The following is a 25,645-nucleotide window of genomic DNA, read 5'->3' as shown; positions in this document are numbered from 1 at the left end:
AACTAAAAACCTCAATCTCAGTCTGAGATTTGATTCAAAATCACATGGGAGTGGGAGTGGGTGACACAGAGCAAAGTGGGTGGGGTTTTGATGAAACAAAATTGGCCAGGAGTTCATTGCCACTAAGTGACAGGTATATGCAGGTTCATTATACTATTCCATCTACTTTTGTGTATGTATGAAATCTTCTATAGTTAAAAACAATAACTGCATCTCTGCAGAGGGTTTGCCCATGATGCTTCATCACTGGAAGACCCTCTTTGGGTTTTAAAGAATAGCACAACTTGAAGCCCTGCAGATGAATTTGGTCTCCATCTCTTGCAAATAAGCTTCTTCACTCCCTGCAAAGGTGATGATTCCAAAGATTTTATGGCCAATATTTACTCAATACTCACATTCTAGCTACCGACTTCTTCCCCATAAGCTCTCTTCAAGGGAATTTCTAGACTCATGATGATCCTGAGGGTCTTGTTCTTTCACTGTATCTAGGAATGTGCATTATCTTGCTAGGTATATGGACAGAATGCAGGCACTGCATTTCTAAATGGTAAAAGAAACTCTACTTGTGCTGTTTTATGCCTCTCTTTTAAAAGGATTTTACTGGTACAATTCGGATAGAAAAGTGTCTGGTGAGGGTGGCTTGAACAATGACTGTCTGGCTACCAGGACAGGATAACATCTCTGCTCCTGGTAACGTTTTTGGCACGGGCTTTGTTCTGGAATTGTGGTCCTCAGTTTTATAAACTCAGAAACTGAAATGTTAGCACACGTAGACACAGTGGGACTCTAAAGCTTGCTGAGCACCAGTGAATTAACTTGCGATGGGAAACATAACTATAAGCAGACCCCAAATCCATGTTTGCTGGTTAGCACATTTTCTGTCTATGGGAAACTTTTTATGCAAAGCCACATTATAATTAGAAGGATATTTGGTGAGAGTACTTTAGAACAGTGAGTTTCCAACTAGGGAGAGTTAGCATGCCCTGGGGGATAGGCAGAGGGAGGGGGGCTTTTAGGGGAGTTTGTGTGTGTGTGGCGTTATTTTCCTTTTTCACATATGTCATTAGGAATGGCAAGCCCAATATTATAATTCAATAATATATTTTGGGGAGAAATTTAAACCCTAATGCTTTCATAGTGAAAATTATAAAAAGCAAAGCCCAACAGAACCTTTTTGGCTGGTAACACTCAGCTTAGAGGGTGGGAATCCACAAATCAGACACTCTGGAGGGTCTAAGATTTTTTTTTGTTTTTTAAAATGAGACGAAAAGACATTGTTCACTGAGGCATTAAGCACAAACCATACATGAGGCAACTTATATTTGCTGGATCCAAATCAAATTTTCTGTCCTTAAGTTCTTTCTCACTAAATGGTTTTGTATTGAATATAATCATATTTGGTTTATTAATAGTCACTAGCTGTGGAAATGTATCTATGTTACTTATACTATATACTTTATAGTATACAGTATAATACTATTAAATACAACTACAGTTTTGTGACCAAATTCTGCTGCTAGGCCAAACCACTGTGTAGTTAGGCATTTATTTGGTGGTCTCAGCATTTATTTTTCTCTGTCCTCCTTCCCAAAAGACCTTGTATTCATTTGGGGGATTGTTATGATTCCTGGGAAGAAAACTCCACTCTTGTTCTAGCACATGCCAACCCAGTGAACACAGCAATTGGTTTGTAACCTAATCCAATCAGAGTGAACCTAAAACCTTTTTCCAATAATGATGCTGGGTCAAAGATGGGCTTACTTTCCAGGTGCCTTTAGCAGCCATCTTTAGCCATGAGGAAGGACTAAGTTAGGAGAAAGCCAACAGCAAGACAGGGTAAGAAAAACAGAAAGACATGGGGGTCCCTGGGGCCATCACTGGGCCACTGGATCAAGTTTGCCTGAAACCAACACTTGCTCTGCACTTGACAGTTACTCGTCCCAACAAATTCTTTTGACTGTTTCAGCCATTTTTAATTGCAGTTGAGGGCACTAGTGGGTGGATCAGGGCACTGCTGAATCTGGATAGTTTGAATTTCTTTTTTCCAGCGAGCTCCAATGTCAGTCAGTGAAGCATGTCACAAAGAAAAAAGTCTAGTACCTGTCATGTCATGATCTTAACTCCTGTTGTAGATCAGAATCATGTGGAGAGTTTTTACAAATCTCAGACTAATTAAATGATAATCTATGAGGCTGGAACTCAGGGAGCAGAATTTTTAAACTCCCCAAGTGATTCCAAAGGGCAGCCGAGGCTGAAAACCACTGGTCTAAGTAAAAACCTGGTTTTGTCCATTCAATAGAATCTGCCGACTAAATGTTCTAAATATGTCTTCCCACTAAAGGAAAAAAAGAAAGGCTGATATATAACTTGTATTGTGAGGTTAATGCAAACCATATTTGTGTGACAGAAAAGCAAAATTTGTTTGGAGCCTGTTGTACCTTTAAAATATATGCAGATTTTGCTCTGTACTCCCTTTTACATTTCTTTCCTTCCTTCTCTCTCTCTCTCTCTCTCCCTCCCTCCCTCTCTCCCTTCAACATTTAATAGGAGCTTACCATGTATGAGTCATAGTGGCAGACACCAGGGATATAGAGGAAAACAAGAAAAACACAGTTCTTACAATCCAGAAAAAAAGGGGTAATTACCTAGTAATTACACTAAAATTTGTTAAATCTGTGATAAGGGCAAGCACAGGGTAGTGTGTAAACAGAACAGCTCTCCTAACCTCTCGGAGGAAATGATGTTAAGCTAAAACCAGAGGAATGCATATGAGTTACCTTGGTAGATGACAGAAGAGGATCCAGACAGTGAACGTGAAGGAAATGAAAGAACATAGCATGGGAAGAGAAGAATGTGAGAGAAAGGAGACTGGAATAATGGCAGGAGCCAAGGCTTTATCCCAAAGGCAATGCAAACCAACTGAGGGGGTTTAAACAATCAAAGGTTGTGATTTCCATTTTGGAAGATAATTCTACCTGCTGTGTAGGGAATGCGTGGGAATGAGAATGGGGAGCTTAATAAGAGGGAGTCAGGGAGTTAACGGGAGGTAGATGTCACAGCCTAGGCAAGAGCAGGGAGGCCATGGGGATGGAGAGAAGTAGGCTAATCTGAGTGATATTACAAAGGTGGAATTGGTAGTATTTGGTAAGGGACCATTTGTGGTGAGTGAAAGGGAGAGGAAAAAAAAGCCAAGAGTGACACACATGTCTCCAATTTGAGCAACTGGGTGGAGAGCAATGTTATTTCTTGAATAAAGAACACTGGAAGAAGATCAAGTTTGTGAAAGTTCAATTTTGTTCATCTTGAGTTTGAAGTACCTGTTAGACGTCTAAGCACACACAGATGGTAGTAGTTACATGTGTCTCAAATTCAGGAGGGCAATAAGAGCTGGAGATCCAAAATGGACAGCCATCAGCAAACTGATGGTAATTAAAGCCAAAGAAATGAGCCAAATTACCTGGCATATGTCTGTAGAGAGGAATGGCTAAGGACAAAGCTCTGGGGAAAATGTACAACTAAGAGAACAGTTTTGCAAAGATTGAGAACACATTGTTAGAGATGTAGAGGGCCAAATAGAAGAGTGTTTGATACCCCTCCTCTCAAAAAAAGGATATTTAAAAAATTTTTTTCTTAATGTTTATTTTTGAGAGAGACAGACAAAGTGCAAGCAGGGGCGCGGCAGAGAAAGAGGGAGACACAGAATCCGAAGCAGGCTCCAGGCTCTGAGCTGCCAGCACAGAGCCCGATGTGGGGATCGAACCCATGAACTGTGAGATCATGACTGGAGCTGAAGTTGGACACTCAACCACTGAGCCACTCAGGCACCCCCCCAAAAAGTATATTTTTTGGAAAGAGAGAGTAACTGACCATGTCAAATGCTGCTGTAACATCTAGTAAGATGAGGACTGGAAAATGTCCATTGGGTTTAGCAACATGGAGGGTCCTGGAAATGTTACCAAGGGTGGCTCGGGAAGGGAAGGTGAACTTTTTCAGAAGTTACTGAAATGGAGAAGAGAGTGTGTGGTAACTGGAGAGGGATGTGGGTCAAGGGATATTAAGATAGGGATTTTTTTTTTATGTGAAGAAATCAGGAAGATGGATAAGTAGAAAATACAAAAGTGTCAAGACGCTGAGAAGAACAGGATCAAGAAACATAAGGGATGCCTCTTCTACTGGAATAGGAGAGAAGGAGGAGTATCAGTGCAGAAAACAGTGAGGGTTTTAAAAGTTTGTTGGTCAGAAGTGGAGAAAATTCCTATCTGATCATTTCTATTTGTTCTGTGAAGAAGGAGGCAGTTATTGATGGAGAATGAGAAGCAGTGGTGAGTGGATCAGAGGCTTAAGGGGAGCAGAGAAAGTTTGAAATGGTTGTTGAAAATGAGAGAGAGCTGACTAGGGAAACTGTGGGCTAGTTAGGCAGTGTTAAAGACTTGAGAGTCATGACCATTAATATAAAAGCTCGATCATCTGAGTGGTTTCTGCATATTTTCTCCTGTAGGTCTCAGCAGCCCTTGAACTGGCAAGAAAAAAGAGGGACAGTTGGATTCATATATGGTAGACAAGACAGGTGCAGTGCAAAGTACAACAGAGAGGATTTAGAATATTGGCAGTGATGGGTTGTGTGAAGTGATGGGTTGTGAATCTGACCTGGATAAGGAGGGAAATATAGAAAGGCAGAGGCTTTTTAAAAAAATATTTATTTTTTGGGAGAGCGCAGCAGGGGAGGGGCAGAGAGAGTGGGGGACAGCGGATCTGAAGCAGGCTCTGTGTGGATAGGCTGACAGGAGCGAACCCGATGTGGGGCTTGAACTCACGAGCTGTGAGATCATGACCTGAGCCAAAGTCAGACGCTCAACCGACTGAACCACCGAGGTGGCCCAAGCAGAGGGGTTTAACCAGTGAGAAGGTAGGGCAAGAGAACTGAAGAACTTGGATGCTGGAAGTTATTGCCCAATGAGTGGGATCAATTTCAGAGGACAGAATGTCCGAAACTGTGATTTCAGAAACAGAACAGTTCAGGTAGGGACAAGGTCTGGAGTGTAGAGGATGAGTGGAGCAGGGGAAGCCAAGTGGCTGAAAGAAACAGGGGAGGCCTTGGGAAATGAGATCAAAGAAAGGAGAAGCCGAGATATTGGATGGATCATCCACACACCCAGTTTGATGGAAGGACTTGGGGGAGAAGAAAACTTGGAAGCTAAAGGCCCCATGTGTTGCTGCTGCTGCTGCCCACTCCTCTGGTCACTTCTGTCCTCACTTCCCTCCAGCCATGACAACCTCTGTGCACTCCCTTAAGCATACTAACATCATACTCACCCTGGGGTGTTTACATATACTTTACCTGCTGCCTTGAATGCTCTTCTTCCAAACCTTCCATTGCTCGCTTCTTCACTTCATTCAGGTTTCTGCTCCAATGTGACCTCTTCAGAGCTTTTTCTGACCAGTCTACCTAAAATAGCAGTTCTCAACTCCTCACTCGGACCCTTAATCTGCTTTTTTATTTTTATTTTTTTAAGGCTTATTTATTTTGAGAGAGGCAGTACAAATGGGAGAGGGGCAGAGAGAGAGAGAGGGAGAGAGAGAGAGAATCCCAAGCAGGCTCTGCACTGCCAGCACAGAGCCCAATATGGAGCTCCAACCCATGAAGCTGTGAGATTATGACCTGGGCAAAACCAAGAGTCAGACACTTAACCGACTGAGCCACTCAGGTGCTCCTATTTTTATTTTTTTTAGAGCAATTAGCACAACCTGAAATTATGGTTCACATTTTTTTTTTTCAATCAATCATCCTACTAGGATGTAAGCTCAATGAGAACAGTCATACTCCCTTGTCCCCACTGTATTCCAAGCACCTAAAACAGACCAGGAACATACTAGGTGCTCAATAAATACTTGTTAGATAGATGGACAGATGGATGAATGGGTAGAAAAGAGGAAGAATCCAGGAAATGCATGAAAGGCAGCTATTAATGGTAAAGGGAACAGAGCTGAACAGCATAAATGCTAATGAGCTAGGGCTTTGAAACAAGGAGGAATGGGGAAGGTTTTAAAGACACAGTGAATTGGGGCACCTGGGTGGCTCAGTTGGTTGGGTGTCTGACTTTGGCTCAGGTCATAATCTCTTGGTTTGTGAGTTCAAGCCCTGTGTCAGGCTCTGTGCTGACAGCTCAGAGCCTGGAGCCTGCTTCGGGTTCTGTGTCTCCCCGTCTCTCGGCCCCTCCCACGCTCATGCTCTGTCTCTCTCTCTCTCTCAATAATAAATAAACATTAAAAAAATTAAAACAAAATAATAAAGACACAGTGAATAAATGACAGACACTCCTCCCATTTCCTAAAATATCCAAGGCTCCAGAGAATACCAACCTCCACTAGAAAAAGCAAAAGAGATTACGTCTGGGTGGCTAGTCAGGTAAGCATCTGATTTCAGCTCAGGTCATGATCTCACTGTGAGTTCGAGTTCTACTTTGGGTGTGCTTGAGCCCCACTTCGGGTAAACATGAGCCCCACTTCTCTCTCTCCCTCTCTGCCCTTCGTTTCTCTTTTTTTTAAAAAAAGACTCTTTTTTAGTGTTTGTTTATTTTTGAGAGAGAGACAGAGCATGAGCAGGGGAGGGGCAGAGAGAGGGAGACACAGAATCTGAAGCAGGCTCCAGGCTCTGTCAGCAAGGAGCCTGACGCAGGGCTCGAACTCACAAACCGTTTGATCATGACCTGAGCCAAAGTCAGACACTTAACTGACTGAGCCACCCAGGTGCCCCTCCTCACGGGTTTCTCTTTCTCTCTCACCCTCTCTCTCTGTCCCTCGTGGGATTCTCTCTCTCTCTCTCTCTCTCTCTCTGCCCCTCACTCACTTGCGCCCTCTCTCTCTTTCTCAAAACAAAACAAAAACACGCTGAAAGGGAAATGGGATCGCGAGGGGAGGACCTGATCTAAGGTTGCAGTGACAGTTCATCCTGCACAGGGGCCCACAAAAGCAGCAGCCACCACGCACACCACAGCTCCAGCTTACAAAAGTGCAGCTGCTGGTTTTCCACTTGCGTGCCTTTGTTCTTGTTCATCGGCATAGAAGGCTCACCTTGCTCGTCTATCTGCTCAACTTCTGCCCTTCTCTCAACAACTCAGAAACACTTTTCTGACCACTCCAAGCTGAAGTGCTTTTTCTCTACGCTGAAGTTCCACAGGGTATACTGTACATACTGTTCACTCATCACTCTTATTTACTCATTGATTTGCTCATTAATTTCTTTATTATGTGCCAGGAGCTAGTCTAGGCATTGTTCCATTTGATAATTACTATTTTATGTTTTCATCTTATTTATACAAGCAAACTGTGATATACTAACTAAAAGATTACAGTGAAACCACCAGATTTTCTAAATTCTAAGGAAACAGGTTATAGACACAATAAAGAAGATACAGAAAGCAAATAAAAGGAATAGCAGAACATTAAAAGGAAAATGCTAGTAAAGACTGTTTTGAATCTGGTCTCACTAATCAGACTGTGAGATCCTAACTATGAGTTTGTTAGTCAACCTATATCCTAAAATACTGTCTAACTTTTAGATGCATGACAATTTGTAAAGCTATTTTACAAAACTTCCACTTTATGAAATAAAGTAGCCAATTTTACAAAATTCATCTAATTGTATCATTGTCTTCTGTAGCACTTAGGGTTCTTTAGACCCTAACCTAAACAGAGAACAAATGTATTGTACACATTAGGTACGCTACTGAATAAAAGGGTAGCTCTGAGACCAGGCCCTTAAACGACAGGAACATTTTTGTGAGGCCATGGAATAGGTCTCAAGCATCTTGCAAGGCTGCCACTAAAATGAATTTGTGTCAACCACTCTCTCTAATTCCTCAGGTTTCAGAGTCCCAGGAGAGAGACTTACAGGTTCTGCATGAATAGCAAAAGGTGTCGTCTCTTTTCTGACAGTCCCACCAAACAATATTCAATTAGGAAGAGATTATTCCCCAAATGTAACTTGGGGTGCAATGACCAAAAGTGTGAAAATGATCAAGGGCAAAAGAGTACCTACCTGATGCCCCTAGTGAGAACTACTCACTCCCTCTCTTACGTATGCAGAGCTCCTTATTTGTTGTATCTCTTCCTCTGCCTAGTCACACTCTGAGTTAATGTTTACGTACCTTTCCATTCCATCCACTAGCTTATCAGCCCCAGAAGGCAAGTGGCTTCAGCAGCTGCATTATCCAGAGAATGGTGTCCTAAAGATCCCCATAATTAGTTTACAAATATTCTGAGGAGTAAACTTAAGCAAAAGTAAATGCCTTTTTCTCTGTTCTATTACAGTCAATTTTTATAAATTTTTAATAGTTTTACCTAATATGAAAATACACAAAATGAATATGGGAGGACATAAATCCTCCTTAGTTGCTTTCCTATCTTCTCTAAATATGTAAAATGCTCACAGAACATTCCTCATTTTAGTTGGAAATATTTTATTTTATTATTGTTATTGTTGTTGTTATTTTGGAGACAGAGAGAGAAAGAGAGAGCGGGGGAGAAGGGCAGAGGCAGACAGAACAAGAGAGAGAGAAAGAATCTTATTCAGGCTCCATGCTCAGTGCAGAGCCCAAAACAGGACTTGATCCTATAACCCTGGGATCATGACCTGAGCCAAAATCAAGAGTTGGGATGCTCAACTGAGTCACCCAGGAGCTCTGGAAATCTTTGAAATAAAAATAAAGATACAATGTTAATCTAATTGCTTCTGGAGCTGATTTCTGCTAAAAGTCTCTTTAACAGGTTAATGAATTCTCCAAATGGTATAACTTTGAATAAGACTAAAACTAAAACCTCTGATCACTGGAGAATAACTCTACTAGTAACTGGCTGGGAAGAAACTGTTCCCTGACTTTTCTAACTTGTATCTGGGAAGAAAACGATAGGAAACCATCATGGTAGAAAATACATGACTAAATCTATCAGAGTTTCTCCTACAAACACTATAAAATAAAATGCAACAGATTAATTCCATAGTAAGACCAAGAATAAGACTCAAATACTGTAAAAACCAAGAAAATATCTACACAGTGGAATATTATCCACCCATTAAAAGGATGAAGTCCTGATGCATGCTATGACATGAACCTTGAAAACATAATGCTAGGAAGCCAGACATAGAAAACCACATACGATATAATTCTACTTATATAAAAAGTCCAGAAGAGGCAAATCCATAGAACATAAATTAGCGGTTGCCAGGGGCTGGACGGAGGAGGAATGGAAAGTGACAGCTGATGGATATGTGTATCTTTTTGGAGTGATGAAAAAGTGCTGTAATCAGATAGTAGGGATGGTTGTTCAACTCTGTGGACATACTAAAAACCACCAGATTGTACACTTTGAAAGGGTGAACTTTATGTGAATTATTTCTACAAAAAAATTTTTTCTTTTTAAGGAACAGAGGAGGCTTCATGAGATTTAGCGTGAAAAGAAATTGTTTGTAAGAGCCTAAGAAAGGCATGTAACTTGGTATTTGTATCTGGGAAAAGACAAAGAGTAGAAGAAAAAAAGCATAGAAAAGAATACCCAGTAATTACATCCTTAAGAGTCTAAATATTAAAGATTTTAATTACACTGCTCATATCATTTCCCCCTTTTAGGAAAGTATATGGTGACGTGCTCTTTTTTGGGAGGGTGGGTACTAAAAATATTGCCAGCAGTCTTTCTTCGTTCTTTTGCTCTATGAATTGTGCAACAGTCTTAGCTGCAAATCAAGCAACTTTATGATGTTGTAGCATTTAAACTCACTTGAGCTTTGTAAGACCTTCCTATTTATTTGCAATAAAAGCATATGGTTTGTAGACCATGCCAGGGAATCATATCCCACCCATCTATACTTGCCCCAGTGAAACTCAAAAGACCTCCCTGGATTTTCTTTTCCTCATTCTTTGAATTTTAATCCGTGTGTTTTTAGTCTTTGAGTTAACTAAGAAGCCTTTTCGTACTGTGAACTAAGCACATTCCTTCCAAACCACAGGCATCCACTTCTCATTGGATTTATGACAATCACAACATTGGCATGCAGGTAAAACAAGAATTAAATTTGCTTTTCCCATCGCACCTCTGGTTACCTCAAGGAACCCCAATTTAATGGGAAGGAAGTAAGGATAATTTCTGCCATCTTAACCAGGTCCAAGTATTCCACAATATTCCATAGTGATCTATCCTTTCCTCTGCACACTTCTACAGCTCTAGCTATTGAATCACATTAGAGTTTTACCTTTCAGAAAATGGTGGAATTTCAAGGAAAAGGAATTCTAACAGACAGAAGCCCATAGGAACTTCCCTTCTTCAGAACAGCCTCTTTAGGAAATTCCTTTCTGAATCTATAAGTTTATGGATTAAACTACTTCAAGGACAGAATGGCCTGAGAGCATTCTAAACGGAGATTAGGACTTTATCCTTTGTTTGACACACAACGTGGGTCACTCAAAGCACTTAATAAATATTTAACAAAACTGAATCGGTAACATTGTAAGAATGAGCTAGAAAAGGTTTTAAAATTTGCTTTGTTTTCTCTATCAACACAATGACAAATATAAATGACTGGATTATAGCTGAATATAAGAATAAAGAGTAAGAAAAATTAAGAATAAAACAGGTAAAATGCCTCAGATGGTTTGTGAGAAAGGGCAAACATCCCTTTTGTGTTGCCTCTTTTTAGCTGGTTGTTGGGCAGATTGTTCTGCAAGAGAAAATGTGGTAACTTTGGCGCGCCTAGGTGGCTCAGTCGGTTAAGTGTCCAGCTTTGGCTCAGGTAATGATCTCATGGTTTGTGAGTTCAAGCCCTGCATCGGGCTCTGTGCTGACAGTTCAGAGCCTAGAGCCTGTTTCAGATTCTGTGTCCCCTCTCTCTGCTCCTCCCATGCTCATGCTCTGTCTCTCAATAACAAATGAACATTAAAAAGAAAAAATTAAAAAAAAAGAGAGAAAATATGGTAACTGTAAGACAGGAAAATGAAAATCATGGTCTTTCCAAATAAAAAGTGTCAATTTAGTCTCAAGAACAAGAAAAGAGCATGGCCTCCCACTCTGACAGCTACATAATTAGTAATATTTCCTATGATAACAAACATAGTTTATGCTATAATTATAAAAAAAAATTTATCTTACAAAAAGTGGCTTCAGTTTAAAATGACAATGACTTAAGTAGTAGCCAAATTTCAGAGGGCTCTGATGTAGCTATTTGTATTCCTGATGCTCCCTTTTACTTAAAGCCTACTAAGAAGATAAAATTACTTTCCCTATATTTCCCCATATGGTAAGTAGAATCTTACAGATTCGTGCCTATCAACCATAATTAAGTCATTTGAGTTCCTGGGCAGAGAGGGGTGGAGCTATGCAAACACGGGAAAAAGAGCCATTGCTATTCATTGATCGAACCATTAAATATGTATTTTAATGCCATAAGGTAGATCATTGTTTTCTTACATCCATCGTATACATTTTTTGCAAAGTAGAGAAATAATGGGCTTATTCTGCTTTTATAATTAAAACATCACTTTCAAAGTTTGTAAAACTCGGGGCGCCTGGGTGGCTCAGTCGGTTGAGCGGCCGACTTCGGCTCAGGTCATGATCTCACGGTCCGTGGGTTCGAGCCCCGCGTCAGGCTCTGGGCTGATGGCTCGGAGCCTGGAGCCTGTTTCCGATTCTGTGTCTCCCTCTCTCTCTGCCCCTCCCCCGTTCATGCTCTGTCTCTCTCTGTCCCAAAAATAAATAAAAAATGTTGAAAAAAAAAATTAAAAAAAAAAAAGTAAATATAGGGGCGTCTGGGTGGCTCAGTCGGTTAAGCGGCTGACTTCGGCTCAGGTCATGATCTCGCGGTCCGTGAGTTCAAGCCCTGCGTCGGGCTCTGTGCTGACAGCTCAGAGCCTGGAGCCTGTTTCAGATTCTGTGTCTCCCTCTCTCTGACCCTCCTCCGTTCATGCTCTGTCTCTGTCTCAAAAATAAATAAACGTTAAAAAAAATTTTTTTTTTAAGTAAATATATTTAAATTAGAAGCAATGTAGTATGATACTCTTTTCATGAAAATATTTTCTATCACTTATAAAAGAAAGGTAAAGAGAGGACAGTAGCCTATGATTATGTAAACTGTGGAAGGATAAGTTAAGGAGGGACTTAATACATACATTTAAATATATATGTATTTAAAAAATAGCCTGGGTGGCTCAGTTGGTTAAGCGTCTGACTTCAGCTCAGGCCATGATCTCACAGTTCGTGGGTTTGAGCCCCACGTCTGGATCTATGCTGACAGCTCAGAGCCTGGAATCTGCTTTGGATTCTGTGTCTCCCTTTCTACCCTCCCCCCCCTCCCCCGCACTCTCTGTTCTTCAAAAATAAATGTTAAAAAATAAAATTAAAATAAATACAGAGAAGAGTGATATAGTAGAGCAGGAACACTTTAATATAGCAGTTGGCAGAACTTCTTGACCATAAGGGCTGTGAAACACTACAAAGTATTATTTGTTTTCCTTTGGAGATTAAAAACTATACAGATAATTTTCCATTTAGATGTAATATTATGCAGAAAAAGAGGAACACAGGTAATTCTTCATTTAGATGTAATATTATGTAGAAAAAGAATTGGCTTAAATAATGTTTTGAGAGTCTCATTTTTTTTCCTGCTAGTATGAAGGAAAAAAAGAAAAAAGGGAGTCAGGACCAACCCTATATGTACAACTCTCAGCCTGAGTCCTTTGGGGGCTGAGTAGTTTTGAATAGCTCAGTTTTCTGGAGAGCTATGTGTATAACATTCCAAGAATTAAAATTTTGAATGAAAATATTACTAAAATTGTATTTAAATTCCATGATCTTTATTCCTCCCTTCAGATTCCAAAGTTGTTTTTTTTGAATGAGTCATTCAAACTTACAGAAATTAAGAAGGAAAAGAAACAGCTATAATCTTACCGACTAGAAACCACTAGGAAGCGTACAGAACATAATTCAAGGCTATAAAATAATGAGATCCTCAGTCTACACGACTATTTTCTAAACCCTGTTACTATGCTGTATCTTATTATGCTAAATTTATACCCTTTTTGTCCAGTTCCAAAGACTAACCTCTTAACTTTCTCCAAAGATTATACCCTAAAAGGCCTCACAGTGTTATAATTTTAAGGACTCATACATCCTTCCACACATACATCCTTCACACACTGTTAATGATTTTTCATACTTTCCTTAGCAACAGATTCTGTTTTCAAAGGTATATTTTGTTTTTATGGCATCCCCACCACCTTTCCAATTTGCTGCTTTAAATTTGCTTAAGCTTGGTAACATCAGTAACAAAAAAAGCTCACTGAAATCTTGTGAAACACAAAAAAGACTTCCAATGGGTGAAGTATATATAGAATTTGTGATATATATATATATATATATATATATATATGGATATATATATATATATGGATATATATATATATATATATGGATATATATATATATATATATATATATATATCCATATATATATTGGTCATTCCCTACTCAACATCTCTGTTCTGACATGTGTTACTATTCTGGTTTTGAGACATGAGCGATACAGCAATCCTGAAAAATCAACATACTTATAATCCAAAATGACTTACTAAAAATTGAGATAAAGACAGAAAGGCACATTACCCAGAGTCATGATACCTGCTCATACAGGAGCACAGAACAGTGATTACATCAGCAGAAAATATGTTCATATATTAGCTACAAAAAAAAAAAAAAATCCAATGTGCCATAAAACAGGGCAAGGGAGTTCCTAAGGATGTGGAATGTTTAAACAAGAAAAGAAATAGGCTTATTCAGTGCCCTGTACTAAAAGTGAGCCTCACGTTCAAAGAGTTAGGAGACTGCTCCCAATTCATTCTGGCCCAAAAGGGTAAAGAAGGCAGAACATCAGAAAGAATAAGGTTCGGAGAAAGGAGGCCAGGGGAGCTTGACACAAATAACAAAAGACTAGTACCTGCTTTCTTGTTTTGACTGGGGTTAGATCAGTGTATATAGAAGAAAGGTTGCCTTGAAGGGACACAGTGCTATTATTTCAATCTTGGCTGGGGTCAGACCTGCTTATCTTCTACCAAATGTAGATAAATAAGAAGCCTCACAGAATGTTGGCAGGCATGTTGCTTTTAAACCTGATGACATCCTACTATCACTTCATGTAATATATAAAGTGTTTTTTTAGTTTGTGAGGTTGTTAACATGAAAGCTTCATTAACCAAGTTATCATGATTATTAAAAATTATTTGATTATAGTTTATTAATATCTAATATTAGTTATTTTGCCACTGCAGAACATATACTTGTGACAATTAAATGGGTAGCAATTAAAATTGTGCTTTTCTTCCACTGGTCTCTGTTCCCTACTAGATTCTCTCTCTCTCTCTTTTTTTAGAGAGAGAGAGAGAGGGTGCAAGTGAGCAAGGGGCAGAGAAAGAGAGAGAGAGAGAAAGAGAAGCAGGGCTCACCCGAAGGGGGTGTTCAAGCTCACTCGATGTGGGACTCAAACTCCTGAACCATGAGATCATGACCTGAGCCGAGGTCAGATGCTTAACAACCAAGCCACCCAGGCACCCCCAGACTCTTTTTTTTTTTTAATTTTTATTTATTTTTTTTAAATTTACATGCAAGTTAGTTAGCATATAGTGCAACAATGATTTTAGGAGTAGATTCCTAAATGCCCCTTACCCATTTAGTCCATACCCCCTCCCACAGCCCCTTCAGTAACTCTGTTTGTTCTCCGTATTTAAGAGTCTCTTATATTTTTGTCCCCCTCCCTTTTATTATTTTTGCTTCCCTTCCCTTATGTTCATCTGTTTTGTATGTTAAAGTCCTCATATGAATGAAGTCATATGATAGCTTTCTAATTTCGCTTAGCATAACACCCTCTAGTTCCATCCACGTTATTGCAAATGGCAAGATTTAATTTTTTTTGATTGCCAAGTAATACTCTGTTGTATATATACGCGGTGTATATATATATATATATACCCCCCACATCTTCTTTATCCATTTATCCATTGATGGACATTTGGGCTCTTCCTATACTTTGGCTATTGTTGATAGTGCTGCTCTAAACATGGGGGTGCATGTGTCCCTTCGAAACAGCACACTTGTATCCTGCGGATAAATACCCAGTAGTGCAATTGCTGGGTCGTAGGGTAGTTCTAGTTTTAATTTTTTGAGGAAGCTCCATACTGTTTTCCAGATTGGCTGCCCCAGTTTTCATTCCCACCAGCAGGGCAAAAGAGATCCTCTGTCTCCACATCCTTGCTAACATACATGGTTGCCTGAGTTGTTAATGTTAGCCATTCTGACAGGTGTGAGGTGGTATCTCATTGTGCTTTTGATTTGTATTTTCCTGATGATGAGTGATGTGGAGCATTTTTTCATGTGTCGGTTGGCCATCTGGATGTCTTCTTTGGAAAAGTGTCTATTCATCTCTTCTGCCAGTTTCTTCACTGTATTATTTGTTTTTTGGGTGTTGAGTTTGATAAGTTCTTTATAGATTTTGTATGCTAACCCTTTATCTGATATGTCGTTTGCAAGTATCTTCTCCCATTCTGTCGGTTGCCTTTTAGTTTTGCTGTTTTGCTGTTTCCTTCACTGTGTAGAAGCTTTTTATTTTGATGAGGTCCCAATAGTTCATTTTTACCGACTCTCTCTTAAGAGAAGAAACACAATGTCACTCTGACCCGAAAATCTCTAATTCTTAGGATGCAAGGCATTGATAGAACCCAGATTGCAGCTTTGAGTCTGATGGCTCTAAAGGTGTTCCTGGATTGCTCCATGGGGATGAGGCTCTCAGCATAAGATATATATATACATTTAAGACTGAACCCCCATTTCCACCCTTGTGTTTTTTTTTTCTCCTTAAGTCTGCTACTCCTTAAGTCTCCCTGTGTCCCTGTACTCTATCAGGCTAATCCGACACATCAGTATCTGAGTTTTTCAAGCTGACAGTTTATAGTTACTAAAAAACAAACAAATCAAGTTTGTAAAGAAGAAGGGATATTTACATGTAGTAAACATGGACTCCTGCCCTTTTTATATACTGCATCCAAAAAAAAATGACAAAAGTCACTGTAATTTATATTTAGATAATTAATAAGTGATTATATTACTCTTACATTCACTGTGTGTAAACGTAAATGACAGCGTGTCTCTTAGATGCTTTGCGTACTAAGGAAAAAAAGTGGTCCTTGATAAAATGTAATATATGATCACACAAATTTGAGTACTATTTAAGCAAGTTAGCCATGACAACTCAAACTTAAGCAACATAGTATTTATTACCTTTACTAATCAGGAAAAATGCATGAACCCCCTAAACAATGTAGCATTTAAAAAAATTCATATCTACTTCCAACTATTCCATAGCTACTAACATTGTGGGTGCTTTTAAAAGTCAAAAACAATGAACTGTCTAAAAATATTCTGAATAGCAGTAATATCACATTGTGAATTTTATTTTCAAATTTTGGTCAATAAAGAACAGTAAGGTTAAGCAATCAAAAGAAGTACGAATAAAAGACATTCATATACACCAAAGATATGAATAGGACAGATTCACTTCCAGTTGATTCAATTATACATACACTTTTAACATATAAAATACATCTTAATTAGTCAAGAAACAGACCACATTTAGCACCAGGAAAGGAACTTTACTTTAGCGTTTTTTTTTTAATGTTTATTTATTTATTTTGAGAGAGAGACAGAGTGCGAGCAGGGGAAGGCCAGAGAGAAAGGGAGAGAAAATCTCCACGCTAATAGCGCAGAGCCCAATGCAGGGCTTGATCACATGAACTGTGAGATCATGACCTGAGCCCAAATCAAGAGTCAGACGCTTAACCAACTGAGCCACCCAGGCACCCCTTAACTTTAGCTTTTGATCATGACCTCAATATCTTGTCATAGAAAAAGAAATTTCATGGGAACTATATGTATTTATCACTGTAATTAATAAAAAATTAAAAAAGTAACTGTCGCATTATCAATATGTGAGTGATTCAGTGATTCCAGTACTGAAAACTGGAACTACTTGATATTGCGCACAACTCTCCTACAGTGGTTTGTTTTCATCTCCTCCAATGCTTGTTCCAATTGCTGAACCAAATGGAGCAGAGTGGCTGGGTCTGTCTGCAGAACTTTGGTGTTGTGATCTCCATTCTGATTAAGGTGTAGCTTTATAGTCACTGATGGTTTTATCTGTTGCCTGAGGCTTCTGCTTGCAAGCTTCATTTTAAATGGAGTAAGAGAATAACTAATTACCATGCTGAACATATAATATTTATAATTACCTTATATCATATACAAAAGTCAAATTTCATATAAATCATAGACTTCAAAATGAAAAATGAACTTTAAAACCTTTGGAAAGAAAAAAGGCATGACAATGTATATGCAACCTTGCCCGGCAGAAGGATTTCTTAAACATGATATAAATTTAAATTATATAAAATTTCTTAAACATGATATAAAAGGCACAAACCACAAAGAAAAAAACCGATAAGCTGAAATACATTTAAATTATTAACACTTTCTTTCAAGAATACCTAAAGATGGTGGAAAAACAATCCACAAACTGATAAGATATTTTATGACGCATAGAACCCCCTCCCCCAACAAAAGATCAGTATTCAGAATACATGAAATTTAATCAGAATGTTCTGATTAAAAACAACAACAAACCCCATAAGACCAAGAAAAATGTGCAGAAGACCTAAGTAAGCAATTCACAAAAGAAGTAACACAAATAGATAAACATAGGAAAACATGTTCAACTTTTTATTAGTAATTAGGAAAATGGCAATAAAAACATAACATACTATTTTACACATATCAGACTGGCGAGAATTAAAAACCTGCCCATGTGGGGCACTGCAAGTGATAGGAATGGGAACTCTCATCCACTGCTGGTCAGAGTGGTAAGAGAATAACTTTGGAAAACAATATAATAGTACCACCAATTACACTCCTAGGTATATACCTTGAGTTCTTACATACATACGTATATTCACAATAGTATTTGTTTCCAAGAGTCAAAAATTAGGAACATTTCAAATACTCTTTAACAACAGAATGGGTGTATTGAGAATATTCCTAAAAATAAAATGCTTACTAAATGTCAATAAAAAGAACAAACTACAGCAATATAAATTGTCATGGATAATTCTAAAAAGAAAATGTTCAATCAGAAAAGCAAGTTGCAGAAGAATACATAAAAACTAAAGTTTAATGAAAAAATGTGTTAAACTAATTGTTGCACCATATGCTAACTAATTTGGATGTAAATTTAAAAAAATTAAAAAAAGATAAAGTACTCACTGGCCAAATGGGGAAAAAAACCCAAAAACTATAAAGAAAGGATTAACATCAAATTCAGGAAAATGGTTACCTCAGGGAAGTGTGAGGGGTTGTAACTGTGGTAGGTCACAGATGGTTTCATTGTATTTCTTTAAAAAAAAAAATTTAAATTCTTTATTTTTGAGAAAGAGAGACACAGAGTGCGAGTGGGGGAGGGGCAGTGAGAGAGGGAGACAGAATCTGAAGCAGGCTCCAGGCTCTGGGCTGTCAGCAAAGAGCCTGACGCAGGGCTCGAACTCATGAACATCGAGATCATGACCTGAGCTTAAGTCAGATGTTTAACCAACTGAGCCACTCAGGTACCCCTCAGTGTATTTCTTAAGCTTGGCAATGGGTACTTGTTTTACTATTATTCTTTAAACTGAGTATCTATAATCTTTATTTGTATGATATATTCTGAATTTTTTTTTAAATGTACTATTGACATATTTTTAAAAGAAAAAAAAGAAAACTACTAGAAACAATGGCTAACTTGAAAGCGAAGGCATTTAGCTCTAGCACCAACTGTTCTCTAAAGACCATTCTTCCTTAAAAGGAGCCAGGAGCTCCTTAAAGGAGTAACTGATTAGAGGTCTGGGATAACAACTGTGCAAGATTGAGCCTGAAACATCTTGCTATACAGGAAAGCAAGATTGTTACCTAAAATTATTGGAGTCACGTCAAAAGGACAAGAAGCCCAACTGAAGAGACTTTCGAGTGAGCAAAAATCTAACCCTGAGATTTCAGGATTAATTTATACCACAACACAGAATATTCTGACTAATAACTTCTTCCAATTAATTCTAGGTGATCTGGCTTCCAAAAGAACCCACGATACTGAAATTTAATGTCTAAAAATAATTTGGAAACAACAGGTCAATCCCCTTGAGTGAGCCAGTCCCCAAAATAATACAGATACTTATAAGTTAAAGTGTCTCTTTAAGATCATTTCTCCAGTACAGAAAATTATAGATATGAAAGATAGGTAAACTATAAATATGATGACTGAAAATACTACTTATTGATTCACTTACACATTGTTTATACTTCTTTTTCCTCTATATCTGCATTGATAGACAGGGACCAAATGTATCTAGGTGTATAAACCATAAATTTTTCATCCAAAGACTCAATCTATCCTCAAACTTTTACACAACATAATATCTAAATTAATATCCTTTTACAAATAAGCATCTATATCATTCTTTAAAATTTCCAGGTGAAGGTTATACAACATCCCTAACAAACACCTAGTAAGACATATTTAGACCTAATTTTTTTCTCAGAAATGAATTTCAAGGACAGTACTACAGGATAAAGAACAGTAGCCCACAAGGTTCCTGATTAGGACTTATGTTCTGTCCTTCTCTTTGTAAAAATAACAAAAGCAATTTAAATGGATCAGTCCTAAAGGTAAATCGTCCCTCACCAATCTCAGATGCATTCAATTTACTTATGTTATTAAGTGCATTAATTGTGCTGGCAATTTATGAAGGGAAATGTTTCTACTAGAAACTGAACTATGATGATTAATGTATTTCTCATAAGCAACTGCACAATTAGATGGTAATTGTCCATTCACTACCAGTGTCCATGAGACAAGTCAGTTACTCAAAAATGAAACATCCTGTAACTTGTCACTAGTTTCCTAGCAATTCAGCTGATCTTCATCTGACAAGTCTTCCTCCTATAAAGAAGAATCTACTCCAATTAAAATCCCTTGTAATAATTTTGACTAATGAGCTCAGAAAATCAATTAGTTCTCTAAGTAGCTTTTTTACCCCTTAAACGCATTTTACCACATGAAGCAATATTCATTCAGTATACACTCAACTTTAAACTATATTAGTTCTTGCAGTAACACACTATTCAAACCCATTGCACTGGGTAAATGAGCTCTCCCAAGTTTTAGAAAATTCAATTGCTTGTTTCTAATTTCTAAAAATGTCTTCATAATGGAAAAACTCAATGCAAATCAATAAAGCCAAAAAAATAACTTCTATGGGCTACCAGAACCCAAAAGTCAGAAATTACCCACACCCAAGAGAGAGCTAAAGATTTACAAGATAAATTACTACTGAATCTCATAAACATGACCATCTCACATCTCCTCCACCTGGTTATTATGAAAGGACCTAAACATAGAAGCTTGGCCACAGTGATCTCCTCCTTCCCATAGCCCCACAGGATTTGCTGCTTATGATGTCTCCCAAGAGCACGAACTGTGTCTGATTCTTTAAATCCACAATACCTAACACATGATAACTGTACAAGAAATATTTGATAAATAATTTAAGAAGCTACTTACCCTCCCCTACCTTTTTTATATTCAGCACTGAATGCCTATTATGTACCAGGCATTGTGCTGGGGACACAGTACTGAACAAGACACAGTACCTGCCCTCATAGAGCCTACAATCTGGTTTATACCATACCCTGTGTTTATACCTATTCAAGCACTCATTACACTGGATTATAACTGCTAAACCCTCTAACTGAATTTCTGTATCCTGTTTGGACCATCTTACCACCATTCAAATCAGGAAGAATCCACTATAACAGTAATTTACAAACTTTACTGCAAATTAGAATTACCTGGGTAACAAGTGGAACTCTAAAAAATTCTGATGCTCGGACCAAACCCCATAACAATAAAGCAGAATCTCTGGGGCAGAACATAGATACGAAATTTTTTTTTTTTTATAATTTTTTTTTTTTTTTTTTTAACATTTATTTATTTTTGAGACAGAGAGAGACAGAGCATGAACGGGGGAGGGTCAGAGACAGAGGGAGACACAGAATCTGAAACAGGCTCCAGGCTCTGAGCTGTCAGCACAGAGCCCGACGCGGGGCTCGAACTCATGGACTGTGAGATCATGACCTGAGCCGAAGTCGGACGCCCAACCGACCAAGCCACCCAGGCGCCCCACGAAAATATTTTAAGACTATCCAGGCCTTTCCAATATGCAGTCAAGTTTGGGAACTAGTGTGCAACCTACTCAAAGCTCATTCCCTTATGCTTATGCTGCCTCCTCTTCCAAGAACATTAACCCTGGTTTTCTCTATTTATTGACCCTTCTGAAATTTTACCTCCTTTTGTTTAAGCTTTCCTGGATTCTGCAAGCATCCACTGAACGACCTAAGCCATGTTTGTGAAGTACAGTACATAGCTGTAACTTTATGTATACAACTATATTCCCCCCCTCCAGTAACTTATAACTATCTGTAATTACTAGTTATTTTGAGAACACCTAATATCCCTGAGTATATAACATCTTTTCCAATTGAGAAAATGTCTCATACTTCTTTTGTGTACCAATGCATTTGGCACAGCTCTAATCAGCAAATGATGACATTCAATAAACATCTATTAGCTGTCACTGCTTGATAAAGGGCTACATACAAGAGTCTGAGAACTCCCTTTCAGTTATCAATGTGGCTTTGCAAATGACTGAATCTTACAAACGTAATGTGTAAAAGCAGCCAGACACAAAAGAATATTTACTGAATCATTTCATATATAGAAAGTTAAAGAACAAGTAAAAGTATGTATTTGAAGTCAGGGTGCTCGTTAACCTTTGGAAAGGAAAGAAGGAGAATTGGTAAGAAGCAAAGAGGATGCTTTTGGGGTGTCTGTCATGGGCAAGTCTTGGTTTTATGGGTGTTTTTACCATGTGATAATTCACTGAGCTATACAATGACGTATGCACTTTAATCCATGTATGTTTTGCTTAGGCATAAAAGTTTTTAAAAATCAAATATTGCTTTAAAAATTTGCATGACCATCTCCTTACCAAAAGAACCTATTTGTTACAAACTTTGCAAGTGAAACTGATGTAAACACATTAAGCATATCAGAAAATGAACTATTTGTAAAATGGTCTCAGAATAAACATTAAAAAAATAAAGTTTCAAACCAAAGTTCAGTTAAGGTGGTAAAGAATACAATAAGCCTGAGGACATAGAACCAAAATTAATCTTATAGTTTGTCAGGTGGGGGCGGGGAAACCATACCTGTACATCTAGTCTCCATTCAAGGCTGTGGTAAGTGGGAAGGTCTGGTGCCAATTCACTCAGAATAGTTCTGATCTCTTTTCTGTTGTCTAGATAAAGCTGAAGCAATAATTTGTTCAATTCTTCAGAGAATCCCAGAACAAAAACAGAATCTTGGAAATCCAGTTCAGAAATCTGGAAGTGAATCAAGTTTAACAGAAGATCAAATTTATGTTTGTCTAGAAATGCTAAAATATTTGATATACACAAAAGAATATGATATCTAATTCTTTTCTGCCTGGTAAAAGAAACAACATCCTTTATAGAGATAACTCTTACCCACTATTTTGAAGTCTGAGTTTCTGATACATAAAAATACTTGTATTAAAGCATAAAAAGAATTATTAAAATGCCCAGTTTCTCAGGGTGCCTGGGGGCTCAGTCGGTTGGGCCTCTGACTTCAGCTCAGGTCATGATCTCACAGCTCGTGGGTTTGAGCCCCATGTTGGGCTCTGTGCTGACAGCTCAGAGCCTGGAGCCTGCTTTCGATTCTGTGTCTCCCTCTCTGCCCCTCCCCCACTCGTGCTCTGTCTCTGTCTCTCAAAAATAAATAAATGTTAAAAAAAATTTTTTTTAAATGCCCAGTTTCTCTCCTATTCTCCGTCAAGTCAGATACTGCTAATATGCAAAAAAATAAAAAATAAAAATAAAAAAATCATTTATTCCTCCCCCTTCCTAGGATACCCACTATTGTATATGGCTTAACAACATGCAGAATTAGAGGGAATTCCAATTTATACTAGCAAGAGGCTTTCATACCAGCAGATCACATTACAGCCATATTGTTTAGGCATGGCTTCACTAAATCAATTATAAACCATTAACAACATTACTAAAATAAGCAGGTGCCTGCCAGGGCTATGATGCAGAGTATACTGGAGCTTTTTAAGGTTGAAGAAATACAAACACTCCACAGAAGCCCTTACCATAAGCTTTGAGCTTTCAGTGAGGAGGTACGTTAATCCTTCCACACCATGCTGGACAGTGTCACTGCTCACATTTAGTTTTCCTGGGAAAAAAGAAAAAAAAGCAAATAAATTATTGTGTGATATTTATCCTTGTATTCAAATTCTTATTTAGGAATAAATATTATCCATTATTCCATATTTGCAAACACTACGATGAAAAATAATGACTTAGTAATAGACTCCTGTTCATTCTCCACTGCTGGACAAATGCTTTGGGTATCTGCCGCCGTGTAACCTTCTTTTCAAAATGCAGACCCGTGGAGACAGACTAGCATCAGACATAACAGTCCTTAGTCCTTCTCTTGAATGTCCAGCTACTTCAAGTCTGGCATAAGTGGAATTCAAGGGCTGACAATCTCAGAAACTACCCTGTCCAGCAGGGAAAAAACAATACTGCAGCAAAAGCGGATATTTGAACTAATTATAACCAAACACTTGCATGATATTAATGGCTCACCCAACTATTTCACACGCTTTGGTGCATTTAAGCATCATAGTATCTTTGGCATTTGTCCATTTTACGGATGACAACACCGACTTAATAGAAGTTTTAAAAATCTCAAAGCTACTTAGGGGATGGGCAGGATTTGCGCCCTGAAGAGCCTTTCTGCTTTTATTCTACCACAATGAGAACTAGACCATTGGAGCTGCAAAAACCCCTATCTCTCCAGGGTGCCCAAGAATGGCCCGCACTTCCCCGCGAAGTGCCTCTCCCAGGCTTACTGGCGGCGCCTTCGTAGATCTTGGGGTTCGAGCCTCGCCTCAGGAATTCCACCGCAATCCGCCCAAACTCGGCGACCACTGCAAGGGAAACCAGGAGACCGTGAGTGCCGGGCACACCCCTTGTTCCCCTCCCCAGACCACAGAACACCACCCTCCGCGGCCGCGTCCCCTGACCCGTGCTGTCCACTTGCGGCAGAAAGGCCAGGTGCTCTTTATGCTCCTCCGAAAGGTCCAGCAACATCTTCCCAAGTCAGAGGACTTTACTCGGCAGTGTTGACCCCGCCCTCGCCACTTCCGGGGCCAGCGTCCAAACGCAAAGAAGCTCCGGCTTCTCCACATCCCCAGCTTTGGGTTCCGGCCTGAGTCCTACACTCGAACGCCCGCCGATGGTGTATTCTGGGGTTGGAAGATTCTTCCGCTAGCAAATCGTGTTGAAAAGACTTGGCCTGGTGGATGCGCGGTGCCATGCTCGGTGGAAGATGAAACGACGTTTAAAATCCTGCACGCCCCCATGTGGAGCCTACATGAATAATATCAGTAGCTAACATGTATTAAGCACTGTATCAGGAAATGTTCTTACATGTATTTACTTATTTAGAGTTGAGAAGAATTCTATGAGGTAGGTACCATTATTGTTCCCATGAGGGATAAGGAAACAGAGAAAGGTCAAGCGACTGAAACTAACTTTTATAGAGCTATTAGTTTGCACAGAGTTTTTGTATATGTTATCTTATTTGATTGATCTTATTTAATTCGCTCAAGAGCTATGACCTCGTTTTTACAGATGACGAATCAAAGCTCCAAAGATCACATAATAAGCCAGAGACACGGCTGGAAGGAGAGGGTCAGATCCCTTGACGACCTGCTCCAAAGCCCATCATTCTACACAGCAGGCTGAAACCTGAAGGTTTGTAACAATTTCTATGAGTGATTATGAATTAGGATAAAGATGATGATGACAAGGGGTGCCTGGGTGGGTCAGTTGGTTGAAGCCTCTGACTCTCGTTTTTGGTTCGGGTCAGGATCTCACGGTGTGTGGGTTTGACCCCAGCATTGGGCTCTGTGCTGACAGCGCGAGGAGCCTGCTTTAGGGATTCTGTTTCCATCTCTCTCTGCCCCTCCCCTGCTTGTGCGCTCTCTCTTTCTCTTTGTCTCTCAAAAATAAATAAATAAACATTAAAAAAAAAAAAAGGTGATGATGACAACAATGACTGATGCTTGCAGAGTTCAGAACAGTATTTTTATCTTTATGTGTTGAGACAGTGTGAAATTTTGGGTCTTTTCCCAGCTTTTTCTTCTCACCTGCTGTGGTTCAAATATCGGAGACTATGGAATTGCCAATTGATAGGAACAGGACTTTCCAAATCTCACCCCCCTTGGTGGGGAAGTTGGTGGGGGGAAAGAGAAGAGGGACTAGAGAGAGATTTCATATCTATTGTTATATGTAGGGATTGAGATAATTCTCTCTATACTATCTCCTGGGCAGAAATGAAAATTGGAAGTTGTTTTAGCTCTGTTTGCTGTGTGTACCTTGTCCT

General features: G+C 38.9%; 1 protein-coding gene and 1 long non-coding RNA gene across 3 annotated transcripts in view; one reads left to right on the top strand and one right to left on the bottom strand.

The window, feature by feature from the left end:
• Window positions 1-16,825: 16,825 nt before the first annotated feature.
• COMMD2 (COMM domain containing 2) lies at window positions 16,826-24,429 on the bottom strand. Its single transcript, XM_042903023.1, has 5 exons — window positions 24,282-24,429; window positions 24,108-24,185; window positions 23,343-23,425; window positions 22,378-22,551; window positions 16,826-17,253 (listed from the first exon to the last, which is right to left on the bottom strand). The coding sequence occupies exons 1-5, from the start codon at window positions 24,346-24,348 to the stop codon at window positions 17,056-17,058; spliced, it is 600 nt and encodes a 199-aa protein (XP_042758957.1). The 5' UTR covers window positions 24,349-24,429; the 3' UTR covers window positions 16,826-17,055.
• Window positions 24,430-24,484: 55 nt separating this feature from the next.
• The window catches only part of LOC122198414, a 37,381-nt gene continuing 36,220 nt past the window's right edge, over window positions 24,485-25,645 (top strand). For both annotated transcript variants that reach the window (XR_006192970.1, XR_006192971.1), the window contains exons 1-2: window positions 24,485-24,726; window positions 24,892-25,014. This is a non-coding gene — a long non-coding RNA (uncharacterized LOC122198414). The remainder of the gene's footprint in view (window positions 24,727-24,891; window positions 25,015-25,645) is intronic.

Source organism: Panthera leo, chromosome C2 (genome assembly GCF_018350215.1).
Source record: "Panthera leo isolate Ple1 chromosome C2, P.leo_Ple1_pat1.1, whole genome shotgun sequence".
Lineage (NCBI taxonomy): Eukaryota > Metazoa > Chordata > Mammalia > Carnivora > Felidae > Panthera > Panthera leo.
Note: the sequence above shows the minus strand (reverse complement) of the source record. Positions and strands in the feature narration are given on the sequence as shown.

Bases quoted from the DNA above. Each gene is read 5' to 3' on its own strand.
- COMMD2 (XM_042903023.1), bottom strand. From the start codon at position 24,348: ATGTTGCTGGACCTTTCGGAGGAGCATAAAGAGCACCTGGCCTTTCTG. The intron at 22,552-23,342 runs GTAAGGGCTTCT...ATTCACTTCCAG, and splicing joins CTGAAAGCTCAAAGCTTATG to ATTTCTGAACTGGATTTCCA. The intron at 17,254-22,377 runs GTATGGTTTCCC...TTTAAAATGAAG, and splicing joins AATGGAGACTAGATGTACAG to CTTGCAAGCAGAAGCCTCAG.